The sequence below is a fragment of the Monopterus albus genome, unplaced genomic scaffold, assembly GCF_001952655.1.
Source record: "Monopterus albus unplaced genomic scaffold, M_albus_1.0 scaffold54.1, whole genome shotgun sequence".
NCBI classification, from domain to species: Eukaryota; Metazoa; Chordata; class Actinopteri; order Synbranchiformes; family Synbranchidae; genus Monopterus; species Monopterus albus.
The window spans coordinates 1,431,543-1,448,915 of record NW_018127934.1 but is presented as its reverse complement, the minus strand read 5'-3'; the positions used below and the strand labels follow the sequence as shown (position 1 = coordinate 1,448,915).

The window sequence follows — 17,373 nt, the reverse complement described above, 5'->3', positions numbered from 1 at the left end:
TGACCACATCTCAGACTCTTTCCTGGAGACCAACGTCCCTCTGTTAGTGCTCATTGAAGCGGCCAAGAGCGGTAATGAGAAGGAAGTCAAGGAGTATGCCCAGGTGTTCCGTGAACATGCCAACAAGCTGGTGGAGGTCAGTCATGAATTAAACACGGGGACATGCATATATGCACATATATCTATTTTTATTCACCAGGTCAGAAATTGAAACTGTTATGTGGAAGTTGTGCACAAATGTATGAGCAACACAGGTCAGGTCATCATAGCGGTGCCTAGAATTAAGATTTCAACCAACAGACAGATGCTTTACTCTTTCTGAACAGTATAATCCTTGTTAATTAAACAGGAAGAGAGAAAATAGTAATATTAACAAAAGACACATAATTTCTCTAGAGTTCTGTAGCAAGCTTGTATGCACATTCTTGCTTCCACTAGCTGAATGACATAGAAATAGCTTTTCTCCATGACAGTGGAGAAATGTTAAATAATTTGCAATGTGGTAACTTAGCAGAATCAAGGTACATCTTGTTTTTAAACATGCAGATATTTGTCACTGGAACCACAACAGCTTCAAGCCACATCTTGAAGCTTCAACCATCCTTGTCTTTAGGTTTGAAATACCATGCTTGGCATGCAGCTTGACATGCAGAGCTCAACCGCTCTGAGTAATGTTGCTGCTTTGTTGTGTTCTTTTTATCCCTGTCCTACATTGTGGTAATGCAAAAAAGCCAAACACAGCTCAACTCTATTTCTAAATTTTAACATCTAATTTAAAGAGTCCTTCAATAACATTTTACTTTGACTTGCTGATTCAAGCACGTACATACAGTACACTGTGTGCATGTACAGCATGTGACAGTGATGCTGTTTTTGTGAATCTGAAATGTCTGTCAGAAACATTAACAAATGATGATGCAGTGATCATAGCATCTGGAATCAAAGCTTTTACACCTACAGTATATGTAATGACATGTAGTTATTATTTACCTGTGTGAGACCAGAGACATTGGCCACGTTCACACTGCAGGCTGAAGTGGCTCAAATCTGATCTTTTTGCCCAAATGTGACCCATATCCGATTTCCTTATGACAGTGTGAACAGCACAAATCCGATTTTTTCAAATCCAGCCCAGGCCACTTTCATATGTGGTCCTAAATCGGATACATATCCGATGTTTTGCAATGCGACTTCAGTCTGAACGGCCAGGCCGCATTTCATGCGATTTTTATGTCACTGAAATGCGACAGACGTCACTGTTCAGCACTGGAGCAGGCGAGGCCATAAGCAATATTTGTGCTCTCCTTCTTCTTGATATTCTTCTTATTGTTATTTCTTTATTTCGATTGCACATTAACTGGTACATCGCTACGCACATGCTATCACGAGCCGCATCCATTTTTATTTTTGCAAACACAGTACGCTGCGTCTGACGTCACGTCCTCTTCTGCACATGCGGGTCATCTCAGGGCCGTAGACCGTTCACACATGAGACAGATGGCAGTCGCATTTAAATGACACTGTGAACAACAGCGCAAAAAATCGGATTTCGGCAAAATATCCGATCTGAGCGTTAAGACCTGCAGTGTGAATGTAGTCATTGAGGGTCTTTGTTTACACACTTTTTCAGTGTTGATACTTCTGGCTTGGTTTGCAGCAGGTTGAGTAGATGCTATAAAATTAGGAGTTTGACTCATTTAAAAGTTTAATGCTTTTACTTAGAAAACCGAGCAGACACTGGACAACCTTTATTGATCATATACGATGTGTTACCTCACAATATACGATTAAATCAGCACAACCAGAATCTGCGGCTTCGCTGCTCTCACTGTATGCTCACTCTGTCGGACACGACGTGAGGGCTCACACTGGATGTTTAAACAGAACCCTGGACCAGGTGTGTTCATTGACAACTCCAGTAAATTTGAGGTCAACCAGAAGAAAAACTTTTAGCCATTTTACTTTGTACATCTGATGAACACCAATAATGTGCTGTCAGTATTTCTCCTGTTGCTGCAGATCATGACACTGTTTTGATGACACATTGTACAGTGTGGCCTGCCAGAGCTTGAATAGCCTCGTCTGTATGCAGTCTGTGGCTTCGTTGCAGTTGATTCGGTCCAGAAAATGTATCTCATTTGTGCCATGGTATGTATATTTATGAGTAAAAAGTCAGTACTGTGAGGGAATTTACCAGTTTTCATAAAAAAATAACTTAGATGAAACTCGTCTCTTTTCATCATTTGCACATACAGTCAGTATATGTTCATTTTACTAGGTGCAGTATCTCAGCTGTTTTCACAGTGATGCCATTTATGTAGTAGCAAATAGAGCAATGTTACATATGTGGCAAGAAAAATGAAATCATATTTGTTGTTTGTAAACATTGTAGAAAAACAGACATTCTACATGGAGCACAGAAGCAGGATAGTATTGTTTGGGGCTATAAAACATATTTATGGAGTTGTTACTAGCACCCTGTCCATTCAGGACATGTATCAGATAGCCAACCTGAGAGTGAGAATCTTTGAAAATACGAGTTTTAAGGTGTTGTGACATTCCTCCCACTGTCTTGGAGATCCACCTGGTGAGCCTCAGCAGGATTGGCTGGTGCTGGAGGGTTGTTGGCCAATTTACTTCACCTGGGCCCTCTGGGCTATAAAAGCTGGCCCTGACAGCTGACATCTATCCAGGGTTACCTTCTTCTCCTTTGCGTTGCTGTTAGTTTTAATAAATTCCAGCCTGTTTAATTTTAACCTTTGCGTTTACTCCCTCCTTGTCACATTCACTGAGCCAGGTTGTGACAGTGCTGTGGCAGTATGGAGACAGTCTCACTGTCAGTCAGAGCTAGCAGACATGAAGGAGCATCTCTTCGATCCCCTCACGCTTCCCTGACTCACCAGCATCATGATGGTTTGCAGTCATTTGGGCTGGCAGCATGGCGTATTGACAAAAGATCAGTGTGTTTATACAGTTTGGAGTAAACAGACATCCTTTCTTTAGCCAATACAGGCCTTTAAGAGGGTGATGCATGTTTCAGATACAACAAGCATTTTCACTCTATATCTGTTGTCCAAGGTGGAGCCCAGAAATAAGTGCATGCTGGTCCCTGAGTCAATGAAGACTTATTGGTGTCCAAGGTGGAGCCCAGAAATAAGTGCGTGCTGGTCCCTGAGTCAATGAAGACTGAGTCATGTTTCTGTCCCTGCCCTTTAGCGAGGCACATGTTGATCATCCTGTAACCTTCCTCAGCAGCACATGCATATTCATTTCACTTTGCTCACAGTTGTGAGGTGCTTCGTCAGTAGAGTCCTTTTAGAGATTACCAGCTGTTATTGTGAACGTTATAGTGTTATTTTGGCCAAGTGATGTAAATGACTAATCACTGGTTGGACATGAAATGAACTGTCATACATTAAGAATTAAATTATTTTAAATAACTATATTAAACAAGCTTCTAGAATCACTGTTACAGTAGCAGGGAATCAGCTCGTTAGAGTGTTGTATGGTTTACTGTAGATTGATGTTTGCCTGTTGAATGTTATTTTGATCCGTACAGAGGTGGCAGCATTGTAGATAGAACTGAGAATTATTAACTGCAGATGAGGATTTCACCAGGTTGTAACATTGTTTTAGCTGTGTATTTGCATGTTTCACGTAAAAGCTGACTTACTACATATTACAAATGAATACTTAATAATCTTTCTCTTTAATATCCAAAATATGTATATTCTCTGTCCCAGTATAGTCTGAAGAACAGGTATAGTATATCATACCAAATACCTATAGAGGACAAGTTCTAAGGTAGAGTACAAAATGTTACCCTTTTGTCAGGGTCAGCATGTACATTATAAGTCCTTGCTAGCTTAATGGCTAACACACCTCGGGCTATCTTTTATACTTGGCACATAAATCAATAAATGCCATTGCTGTCATCATCATTATTCGTGCTGTCACAGACACAGTCATCATCACTGCCACCATCACAGTCCTCTGATATATTAGGTTAATTAACATCCTGATCAGTGTCACTGCAGCAGGAGCTGTCTTGAGCCATTAGCCTGGTGTTTGGACATGATCAGCAGTATCAAAGTAAAACGTATCCTTCATGATGTTTGCTTTTTTCCATTGAATTTTGTTCCATTTGGCTCCACAGTATACTGCATCTCTGTTTTCTCTACCATTTTTTTCTGGTCACCTCAGTGAAGAACCAAGTTCACCACAAGGGCTCTGCTACTCACATCGTATCATTACACCATCCTAACCAGCTACAGGAAACCACTAATTATTAAGTAGAGTATATCACTGGCTTAAATAGAACTGTGAAATTTATAACAGTGAACTGGCCATATTCTCAGTAATTCCCAAATTATATTTTTGTATTATATCAGTCATGCTAGAGCTTTACAAATTTTTTATTAGCCTCTACTCCCTTTCCCTCCATGCAGTATTTCTATGGCTGTATACATTTATTTGTTATCTTATTTATTTCCAGTTTAACACCATTCAGTACAGATGTACAAGCACCATTATTCATTTTTTATTTTCCTGTATGTTCCTCTTTCATTGATGCTGCATCCCAAGCTGTTAAATTAGTGCTGCCCAAACTAATATGTTCTTGTTAAATCAAACACAGGATAAATATCCAATCGTTTAAAGCTACCTTGGGTCATTTTTTTATTGCTACTGCAGAGAGAATGTATATGTGCCAGCAATTGCACATCTAAAGGACGTTATGCTCCATCACTATTTTATTGTCCTAAGAAGATTTTCTTCTGATCTTGGTGTTATGAAGGACACTTCTTTGTCTGTATTATATCTAAGAGTGCCAGCTTTCTACACACAAGAGCGAAACTTCTTAATGGGTAGACAAGTCTTTATTGTACATGTGTTTATGTGGACTTTTATTGGGTTGCTTGACTCATATTATTGTTCTTTCCAAGCTATAATGCATATTGTCTTTGCATGTTGTTTTGATTATGATTAGCCCCCCCTTGTAGTGCTTTTGTATTTACATTTACATGAATCTTTTGTGAATCCCTTGTGGGCTTTACTTGCCCTTATCCTAATCACTCTGTTTTCTAGATACATCAATTACTCATTAGTAATGATTGGGTTATAATCTTAACTCAAATAATGCAGCTTAATCCACAGACCTGTGCTGTAAAAGCACCGTTGAGTTACAACAAATGTTGTACTAAAGAGTACAGTACCTAGTATATGTGGTTATAGAGCTTTATCCATACAACAATAAGTTGAGCTGTTCACTTTACCTTCATCAGTTCATTAGCTTTGGATTTGCAGCAGTGACCTTACTTTGGATATGAGTCGAGTCAAGGGGAAAGACATTCCTTCAGTGATTATGCATAATCAATACAGACTTGAATGTAGCCAATGCTGAATTGGCCTTCAGGGCTCAGCGACATGAGACGGACTGCAGCAGTAAATATTATTCTGAGGGTCACAGCATTTACTGGACAGTCAACCGGGAAGTGGATGTATCGCTGTTGAAACGCGTCATTTTGTGATGACCCAAACCTTTAGGCCAACATCAGTCCTCTCTTTTGATACAGTACACAGTTTTTAGCCTCAGAGGAAATCTGCCTTTTAGAAAATATAACTACAGAAGCACATAAATAGATACGTTGCATCCCACCGAGTCCATCTTGGATATTCTTCCTTCTGAGTGATTTTTAGGTGAATTTATAAAAATGTGACATGGTCAAACATTGTCTCACTACAGCAGATTTATATAATGTGGATTCTTGCAGCCAAGCCGGTATGTGAGTACAAATCCGTGAACATTGCCTTCATAAAGCATTTAATCCACTGATTTTATGCACTTTTATTTATTTTAGCTTATTGACCATACCATGGTATGGGGTACAGCCACTTGTACATAATACACAAACAAAGAGTGAATGAAATGGGTTAAACCATAATCTCTTCTCACTGATCAATTGTCCATAATGTTAAAGTAGACGTTTGACAAAAGAAATGAGCCATTATGAAATTTCTACAGGAATAATATCAACATAAGTAACAATGCATGGATCCCAATTGAATGTTATAAAACATCTTGTAAATACAGTTATTTATAATTATTCAGAATGAGCCACTGTCATTTTGCTGACGGCATTTTCCCACTGGGGTTGCATTTTATTTAACAGTTACTTTATAAAGGTTTTAGGGCAATTGAGTGGAGATGGGAGTTGATGTTTATCATGAAAGAAAAACTCCAATTTTGACACAATACATTTTGTGGGTTTTTTTTTTTCCTGCTGCTTGTTCTTTATGCCTCTCACCACTTTTCTGCCCATCAAACAGAGGCACAAATCTAAGTTTTACATATTGCAGTTCATGTCAGAAAAGAAAGTGTACAGTCAGTTCCATTCATTAGAATTTAGAGACAGAATTCTAGGGAGTTAAAATTAAAAAAAGCACACTCCATAACTACAAAATGAAACAATCGTCTCAAGGCTTACTGGTGATTGAACTAAACTGGCCAAGAGTGTCCTTGGTCAGAAATTCAGGTCAAGCGAGTCCCTGACATCCCCAAAGACCAGGTGCCATGCTGATACCTCAAGAGACTGCTTTGGTGGTGAGAGGACATTTTCCAAGTTCAGTAAAGTGCTTCTGTAATATGGGCTGTAAGATCTGATTAAAATGGATGAAAAATGGAGACAGTCATGTTTAATGATTGACCTGGTCCAGGATTGTTCATATTTAATTGCATACTAAACTGATAAACTATAGTAATTAGACTAATTTTGTTTTCAGTCCTGTATCATTAAAATAACTGTATCATTAACCTTAGATAATCACTTGGCATCAGAAGGTTTCAAAATGTGAGGCCAGAGCAGCACAGAAAACTTTAGCTACCAAGGGCATCGCAGTCTGGAAGAAGCTAAACCAAAACAGTGGAAATATGATAACACTGCACTGAGCTGGGTGTACATGAACTCACTAAAGTGACTGACCAGCATCTGATTTAAAAAGAAGTCTTAGTTAGTGATAGCATGCGGTCTGCACCACAAAGATAGATGCAGTTGTCTTTAAAATAGCAAGGGAAGTGGTGGAGGAGCTTTAGGATGTCGTATGCTCCCTAGCAGTTTACCCTTCACCGTATTCCCCTTACCCTTTTTTTACTTGCATTTTCAAACAAGGAATTCCTCACATTACTGTGGCTCCTAACCAGGGGGTTGATAGTTTGATTCCTGGCTTCTCCAGCCCACCTGTCAAAGTATCCTTGAGCAGGGCACTGAACCCCAAGTTGCTCCACGAATGGATGAATGGGCAAATAGTGTGAAACCACTTTGAGTGTGCTTCAATGCATAGAAAAGTATAGTACAAGTACAATTATATACTACTGTATAAGTTCATTTACCGTTGCTGGTACAATGAGTTGAAGCACAGGAAGATAAGATATGATATGCAGCTTAGTTGCAGTGAAATTAGTCTACCTTGATTTAAATGGAAACCACTTGCTGAAAGGCAATATGACCTAATAAAGAGAGGTTTGACAACTCTGTATAGATGATATGCAGTATATTATGGAAAATACGTATACAAAATATGCAACTTCAGTGACTCAAGAATATATGTACAAAACTCGTTTAATTCCAGACTGGCTGTATATTTAGAGAAAATATTTTTGAATAAAATGTATTGAAAAATAATTGTAATAACAGTAACCAAGATAACATAAATGTTCATCTTCAGTAAGGCCACCTTCTCGCCTTCACTGCCAAAGGCAAGATACTACTTTTCAACCAAGTATATACCAATAAGCAGCATTGGCCTCATCGGTGTTCTGTTAAGATTGAAATTGCCATGTTGTAGGGAGGTGTAGGAGAAAACCTATCCAGGCCAAAAAGATTCAGTTGTGAGTGCTGAAGATTTGAGAAACTTGTAGACATCAAAAGCATTCCCCCTTTAGCAGTCATTTCTGACAGTAGCATTTTGAGGTTAGTCATGATGAAATTCACTCCATTAAAACCAATTGTTTTGTCAGTAACTAGTTATTTTTTTACCCAAACCACAATATTTCCCTAAACCTATGTAGTGTTTGTGCCTAAATCTGGTACTCTTCTCATTTATTATCATTATCACCATAATGATGGTCACTCAACACATGTTAAGAGCCTACTGAGCCAATTATAACGGTATACTGAGCAGACCAGGAGGTGGAGTAAGGCCCTACTAACCCATATCTGTGATCCCAGTGATACAAGCATTTTTGTAATACAAAAATTAGTCACTCTAACCTAGTTGGTTGTGTATCTAGCCTCAGGGGTTTCACGCCAGTGACTTCTGTGCCTGTCCCAAGCCCAGATTGTGACAGAGTTGTGTCAGGAAGGGCATCTGGTGTAAAACCGTGCCAAATTACTCATGCGAATTGGATTCGCTGTGGCGATCCCTAATGGGAACAGCCAAAAGTAGAGTACTCTAACTTAGTGGACATGCAGACGAAGTCTCAGTCAACAGGAGGTTCCAACTAAAAGGTACAAGATGCAGCTACTTAAACTGTAGGATAATCGCTTATTTTTCTTCATTGTGCCATTTAATAGTACTGTGGTACTGTGTAGTATCCCAGCTGTTCAATTTCAGTATTAACATTACCATTACCAAAATGTTGGAAATAGTTTGGCAGATGAGGGTCTGATAAAGGTATGTGCACTGAGTGCCTTTCTCCTCATAAACTTGTATAGTAATGTAAATTTAATACAGCGGCAAATAATACCACAAAATGTCCTCCTGCTACATGACACACTGTATTGTAATGTGACCTTTTCAAAGTTGTTTTATAGCATACAGATCACAAAATGATATTCAAACTTCTTTTTTTTTTTTACCAGGGAGATGCAAACCAATCTAAACACATATTTAAAAACATGTCATACATACTGCACAAATACATTTCATGCATATGCATAAATAATTTGTAGAACTTTGATTCTAATAATAATCTTAGGCTGTTTTGCCTTTTGGCATCTTTGTTAGTTTTCCTATGAGTCAGTACACATCTCAGAGGGAATTGGTCATCAGCCCTTTCTGAAGATTTACAATGCCCTAGGATACAATCAACCAATCTTTTAACCCCAAGCTGACATTTATATTCTTTGTGTTACTCCTTCACTGGCCCTGAAAGGGAAAAAGGAAGATAAATAAATGTAAATTATACTGGTATCAAGCATGTATTCATAAAAGGCTACCCCCAAACCCTCTCCTGTAGGCTTAGGGGAGTCAGCTCAAGGGCTCATTATTTTGCTTGTGTGACACATTTAACCAACCCATGCCCAAGCAAATTGTCATAGGGATAAGCTTAGCCTTGACACAAAAATAACATCAGCATGCCTGCTAAGATCTAGGATAGCTTCTGCAAAGGTGCTACATGACAAGGAGCAGTGGAATTCCTGTTGTGTTTTTCAGATATGGTATGACAGTAAGTGGATTGCATGAGATTATGCGTGACAAAATCGAAAGCAAAAAAGGAATAAGATGACATAAAACAGTGCTTGCATGCTTTGAAAAAGTAGACTTCCTATGGTAATATGATATATATCCCAGCATAAATCCTTAATTATGTCATGTGCCCATGGGTTGCTTAGCAATATAGCTGTATACTGTATGTCCCATGATGCCTTTTCACTTCTGATTCATCTTGGATTTTCCGGGATATGAACAATTCAGTGTCCCAAATTGCAGATGTCCTATTTTTTTTTCTAAGATAGAAAAAAATACTACTATGCATATGTTAACAGATTTTATTCCACTAGTCATGAGATTATTAGTGTTCAGTATGTGTTCTGAGGACAAATTCGTTTGTGAAAGTCTAGTGAGGAAACAATTAGGTAATGACCTTTAACTTTGTGTTATTCATAACACCATATGAAAATTTGTCCCATTGTGTTTGACCTATACTGTGCGTTAATCAATGAGAAAAGCACTGCAAACATCATTACAAATGAGCAATGTAGTCACTTTCTAGTCGTACTCGAACTTGATGTACGTCACCGGAATAGCAAATGTGAATCATGAAAACGAGTGTGTACACATGTTTAAAGAACAAATCATATGAGACAAATGTATCTGTTTGTACACCAATCAAATATGAACCTCAAGTAGTTATTAATTCTGTAAAGGTTATCTTTAATCTGGTCAAGAACAATTTGGTATGCTACCTTCATACTTGATCTCATCTAATCTTTATATATCAAAAGTAGCAGTGATGATAAGCCCTGGGTGTGTGTCCTTCCTCACATAGATTACTTTCTATTTTCTGCTCTTATAGTGTAGCAGGAGAGCTGGACAAGCTGGCTCTCAAATGGGAGTAAATGTGAATCACGATACTACTGGAGTTATGATCCATCAGGCTAAAACCTTCTGTTTTACATGCTAGGAACCTTCAATTTATATCTGTCTTTATTTTATTCTAAGTGAAGGATACAGAGTGCATCAGAGCGCTCTATCCTTCTCACATAAGCACAGTGTACATACAAATACATTCCACTTCTTAGTGTCATATTATATCCAACACACTAGTATAAAATTAAATCAGTGGAGTGGATCTGATTTTAGTGACAGCTGAGGACAATGGCGGATGTGTCCAAAAGGTTTCTCTTGCTCTGATGTTGGGGTACAGAGCATTCACTTGTGCTCAGATGCTTGACCTGATGGTGGATGGGGACCAGTGTTTGAAATGGGCCGGTACACACCAGTACACAGTACCAGCACTTCTACATTTTACTCTTTGGCGTACGGGGATTTTTTCTTGCGTCCTGACACTTTTTACAAGCTGCCGGTACTTTTTTCTGCCCTCTTCATGGGGTTGTTTAAAATGAACTGTGCCTCACCTGGACAGCGCGTGAGAGCAAACAATGGCAGCAGGGGGGTAGTGGCATGAAGCTGCAATCAAGACAGACAGTTTAGGAGCTTTCTGCCAGTGACAGTGTGGAGTCACGGTTTTACTTGTGCGAGTTTTTGCTGTAAACTACCTGCAGTTGTCAGAGAAAGTCTGCAACTCTCTTCTCTTTTACTTTGAACATTGTACTTTGAACCGAGGCAACATTCATGCCCCAAAGAAGAATCTAATAAAATATCACACAAGTGAGCCGCCTCAGGTCAGCAGTGCACAGGACTGATGGACAGTAGGCTGTGTACAAACTGTGCAGCAGTCCGACTGACTTTGCCTACTGTTAATAATGCCTGTAGCAAATCATTATTAATAAATAATAAAATATTATGTCTGTGGTTATAATTGTTACTAGTATTCTTATATCATGTACTGTAAGCGGAGTACCTGCACTGATGAGGAGTATTAACATGGATAGTTGTCTTTTTTGTTACTGCTATTAGTTGTCAGCAAAACCAGAAAGACTGAACTCCTGTAGGTTAAAAGGGGCTTTAAACAAACTGCACACATATACAAGTGATAACAAACACACAAAGATGTAGTGGTGACTATGTGAAGCAGGCTTGTGGGTAACCAATTGTAAGAGTTTGTTGTCAGTTTCAAGTGCAGGCCACATTACTACAGTATGTTCCATCCAGATAGTAATCAGGACAATAAAAAAAAACTTTTGCCTAGTTACCTGTGTTTTGGGGAAGATCCATGTCTAATTTGAATTTTATGAGCCAAACTGGGCAAGGGTGTTGGTCTAGTCATATGAGATGGATCAACAGACAACTTGCAATGCCATAGAAGGCCGAGATACATGTACGCACAGAGCAGACCATAATGTTCCGTTTTTCTCTTCTCTTTTTCATTACTGGAGAGACCTTCACTACCCACCTTTTGTCTCTTAAAATTTATCATCCATATAGCCACTGTAATAGATGGTGAGGAGAACATATCTGGCAGTTTATTTCAAAGTGAAAATTGACTCTTTGTACCCGCTGATGGATACTTTTTTCACAGTAAAAAGATCCAGGCTCAGCGCATGGATACCTAAAAATAAAACATTCAAAAAAAAAATGAAAAAAAAAATTCATGTAGCAAACTGTATCAATTACATCTGCATTTTCAATAACAACTTTTGCTCAAACAAATAAAAGTGCCTCAGAAGAGATTTCAGTTGATTTCCCTTTCACATTGGAGCATTCTTCTGCACAGAGCCTGTCCAGATCCATATTATTCATTTTATAGATTTGACCCCAAGCGTAGAAGTGATTTTCTGAAAGCTTAGATTGATTGGGGATATTGACCACTCTTCCAGTTCCTCACTCAACCTGTTCATCATCAGCACTGGTAATACACCAAACCAGGGGTGTAACTCTTTTCCTGTGGCTCATCAATTCAACGACCTCTTCATAAAAGGGTAAATTAAACCACGTCCCACAGCCATTTTACCTCAACGACAGCAGGTTAATGGCTCATCAAGAGTCTGTTCTCTCTCCTGAAACTGATCTTCTTCTCGTGCCTGCTCGTCCTTATACGGCTATACTGATGACATTGAGTACACTTTGTGACTGTGTGCGCGCATCTCAGATTTGTGTACTTCCATGTGCAAATGCGTAAAAATTCAGTTTTAAGATTTATGCCAACACTGTCATGTGCAGCAATGGAAGAAGTATGCAGATCCCTCACTTACAGTAAGTAAAAGTAGAAATACAACAGTGTAAAAAATACTATGTTGCAGTTAGGCCTCGTATTCAAAATGTTACTGAAGTAAAAGCACAATATTATTAGCATCAAAATATACTTAAATTACCCATTATGCAGAATGGCACATTTCACATTAATGTATATCATACTATTTGATTATAACTATCGACAGTGGTGGAGGAAGTGTTCAGATCCCTCACTTAAGTAAAAGTAGCAGTACCACAGTTAAAAGTCCTGCACTCAAAATATTACTTAAATAAAGTAAGCACTTAAGTAAAGTACAGATATTTTAAAATTGTACTTAAGTACAGTACTTGAGTAAATGCACTCTATTACTTTCCACCCCTGGTCTTGTGTGGTTTTGGTTGAGATCAGAGAAAGAGAGAACTTAGAGCCACCAACAAAGAAGTCCGCTTTCTGTCTCAGTGGTGGCAGTGGGAACTGTGGGTTTATCAGAGGTTGGAGCAGCAACAATAAAGAGCATCTCCCAGAAGACCCACACTGGCCATAGGCCCTTCATAGACCGTGGAATTGGTTCTTGCATGCTGGTAAAACAGAAGAGAAGGAAACAGAGACCACTGCATCCTATAAGCCACAGTTAAGACTGTGCCGTTGCCTTAAGGTCTTACAGGCTTAAGCTGACTCTCAATTTGTGAGTTAAGGGAAACTCGAGGGAAATTTGGTTGATTCTCAGTGACACACCACTTCAGATTAGATATTGTGAACATTAAGATTGTTTTAAACCCCCATTTGAATTTGTGAAGCCTTTATTTTACTTATGAGAACAGGATATGGTTGATTTTCCCACATCCATGGCCTCAGATCTTTCTGAAACTGTTTTGCACTACATTGCAGATTTTGTGTCATTTGAATTTGGTTTCTAGTGATTTTTAGTAATTTCACAATGATAATGTTTTACTTTACAAGAAAAAGACACTAAAACAAAACCAGAAATATTTTCAACAATTTCAAATGTGTGATTTATTTAAATTTATTTCTCCACATCAGATTTCGCGATTGAATGATGATTAAAAGATCAACATGAAAATCTGAAGAAAAAAGATTGTAATACAAGATATGGATTGTATGACTTGCTCCAATAAAACCTAGTTCTTGTGTCACTGCTTGCAAGTAATTGTTCATTTTCTCAGCTGTTGGAAAATAGTTTTTCCTGTGAAAAGACCTAACATTCTCTCTGGCATTGATTTGATGTCATCCAAGTGTTTAATGGATTGGATACAGCAATTTTAACTCCTTGTAGACATATCGTTGATTTGTACAAGTTATTGTAGCAGGTCTGCTGTTTTGGTTAATTATACCTGAAAACGCAGCCAGGCACATCTTTTTTTTTTAAATAAATTCTTAATCTAATCTGTCATTCCCTATATGTTTCACTCCATACATGTAATTGTTACTTTCTGTCTTATTTGAAACTATGGCAGTCCTCTCTTTTGAAGCAGCAAGCAAGCAACTACAGTATCAAAAAAAAAAGGACTGCTCAACTGCTTCCAAGCTGGATTACAGATGCAGAAGTGAAAGAAATCCCATTGGAGCTGCTCCACAGCCCTGTCTCCCCTTCCCTGCGGTAGAAAGCCCTAGTTTGAGCGTTCACTGACATCATCAGAAGGCCCCCCGTCTCATCCCTGTCTCATGTAGTATTAATGTGCTAAATCAGTGGCAAACAGCAGCAGTAATGTTTACACAGCATTAGCACAGCATTAGCCACATAGTGAGAGGCTGTCTTTGTGTTCAGAGATTAGGCTCTGACACCCATGGGAGGCGACAAGATTATAGTATAAATGGGTTCACTGTTTTACAAGATAACTTGCATTTTGAGCAGCTATGCAGATTATTATATAAATGATATAGTATATTATATAAATGATGTACATAAGAAGAGGTAATGTTTTACATGTGTTTATTATTCTCTTTTTGTTTTTCTGAGCATCACCATGCTATCTATATGAAATATGAACAATTAAAATGACAAAAAGGAGACTTTTTGGCATGAACCTTGTGAGAGGAGACAGGACAGGTGGAAACAGTGTAGGTGTTCATGAGAGGACAGAGGGGGAAATAGTCTCTGTAAGCTGTTTGACTTTTTGACACGGGCTTACATCTGATAATCAGGAAGCTTACGAGGTGAAGAGGGCTGTCACTGTGAAATCAAATCTGCTGGAAATTAAGTCCATTAATCACATTCATTTAGTGCTTTTTCTACATAAAACTTAAGTGCAGCTGTGTGAGGCAGCATTTGCGAATTGGGGTTTCAGCTAGAAAAAGAGAAAATGCTTGGGGGTGCAGAAGAAAAGCTATCAATTCTCATTATGGAAAATAGATCATCTCTCCTAATTAGAACCACAGCTCTTTACCAAAGTACAAACGCAGAATAACACAAGCTAGTGATGGCAGGCGCCACCCACTGCCGATTAATTATGTGAGTGACTAAAAACCTTTAAGGACCTGGTGATTTTGCCACAGATAGCTTATTAAAGGTAAATAATAGTATATTTGAGATGAGATCTTTTGGGAAGCAATAACTTCGTGACGTGTTTCTTATTAAACACGACTGCCCTTCTGTTAGCTAAACTTGTCTCGCTGAATGTAGCTTAATAGTTGAAAACTGTACTGTGCCTTACTTCATGTAATGAGATTTTTGTTTAAAAAAGCATTGAAAGAAAGAAAAAGAGAAACAAAGATCTATTTTATTTAAGCTATATCCACCCCTGGTGAAATCTGCGGTCTACATGTCAGCTGAGTCCACATTGTGTCCCACAGTTCAAGTCAACATTGTGAAGCACTGTCTTAATCCCTTCCCTAATCACCATAGCAATACAAAGATATCAAGTAACAAACATTGGCATTTGTTCAATAATCGTGAGACAATATAGTAGATGGGTAGAGAGGGATTTGTTCTTTGTCAAATGCAGAGTGACAGGGTTGAAAAGAAAGGGAATTTTGGCACCATCAGAAAGGTACTGCTTGAGCAAGGAGCACTATAGATAATTGGGCTCTTCTTTTTCAGATGATTAAAACAGTATTACGGATTTTTTTAAAAGAAGAGCAGGCAGGGAGGGGGAGTCATTAAGATGAAAAAAGTTCTATTCTCATCCTTAAGATGAAATATTCACACCAGGAAGTTCATCTAACAGCTATTCTTCCAAAAGCTGCTCAGCTATAAAGCAGTCTATGTGACACATATGCAGGATTATAGCACACAGTAACGACACAGTAACAAACGTCTTCTTGCCTGTCACATTCGTCCCAGTTTTTCATGTGATGTCCCACCTGCACCTGGTCCCGAGACATTGCGCCTTCTGTTGTTTCTATTTGACCATTCATATAGTAACCTGTTTTGGAGGACCATGTTCAGTCCTGTGCTATTTTTGCCTGTGAAATTTATGACTACAACTCTTACAATATCTACATGTCTGCTACTGCTGCTGGTTTTGTTCTTAAATAAAATAAATAAAGTAGGAACATAAATCCAGCCAAGCACAAACAGGACATATACCTAATTTCATTTCCTGTCTTCTCTGACCCAGTGTAGTCCTATCTCTCTCCTCAGCACTTTTTCTCCTTCTGTTTATTTATTTTCTTCTCTCCATTTCCCACTTTCCTGCAAGACTTTAAGCCAGATAACTTTTGGTTTGTTTAGCAAAGGTCACAGGTGAAGAGAATATCCCGGATAGGGTGAGAAAACAGCCGTGCAGCTCAGGCCTGAACGGACTCGTAATGCAAGCGGAACATTGCCTCATGCATATACATGAGGCAGGCACTGCTCATCACACTATCTTTGATCTGATTCATAAAGTATGCAAATGCATGCGTGCACACAGAAGCACACAAGGCATTTCACACCCTCCTGCTAGCTGCTCTGATCACTGGCTCACTTTTCCCCAGTTCATTGGAGTATCTAATATTGTTAGTTTACAAAGTGTTCTTTTTGTGCTCAGGTGTTATATTATGCATTGATAAAAGCTTATAACATGACTTACTGTGTGCTGCAAGTGCTGTAAACTCAAATTAAATACTCTACTTGATACAGTTAATGCAGATGTACTTTGTTCTTTCTAAGATTGCACACTAAAGATTGTACTCTGTTTTCTTTAACAATGGCCTGGATAGCAAGGGAGCAGACACACAGTTTTTTTACCATCATAAAAGCCAAGTGAGACTGTTCCTTAAACAAATTGTCACAGCCTCTATTGCTGTAAAAACACTTTTTTTATGATGGCATTCAGCTTCCTAATGATAGAGCAGAAAGACAGGGATATTTGCAGGTTCAACGTGTTTTACTGTACTGTATATATTAAACAGAAGCCAGAGGTATTTTTACAAATGCTGTCTGTTACTGGTTAGGATGACAGCAACTCAGAAGTTGCCTCAAAGTGAAATAAAAATATAACTGATCTTGCCCAGGGCAGACACACAGCTATGTACCATTACCATGTTACTTCATCTGTGCTTGTCTCTTTTTCACAGATTAACCCTGGTTTATAAACAGATCTTTCAGATTAATTATTAGTAGGCCAGTGGTAGAGATACTGGGTACATTTTTACATGTTAATAATATCTGTATTTCATCATAGACTATGAGACCTTTTAGAAAAAAAATACAGTATTCATTCTACAATTTATGATCACAGAGTACATCTCTGTTAGATTTCCTGAAATCGCTGATGTCAACAAAGTAAACAAATGCAAACAAGCTGTGACAAACTGTAACGGCTTGTTCTGCTCATAATTATTGTACCTGCAGTAAT

At 38.4% G+C, this 17,373-nt stretch overlaps 1 protein-coding gene across 1 annotated transcript in view; it reads left to right on the top strand.

Moving 5' to 3' along the window:
- Positions 1-17,373, top strand: part of ctnna2 (catenin (cadherin-associated protein), alpha 2) — a 387,665-nt gene that overhangs the window by 310,873 nt on the left and 59,419 nt on the right. Inside the window, exon 9 of the mRNA XM_020602097.1 lies at positions 1-136. This exon is cut by the window's left edge and continues 5 nt beyond it. Within this exon, the coding sequence (XP_020457753.1) occupies positions 1-136 (136 nt within the window). The remainder of the gene's footprint in view (positions 137-17,373) is intronic.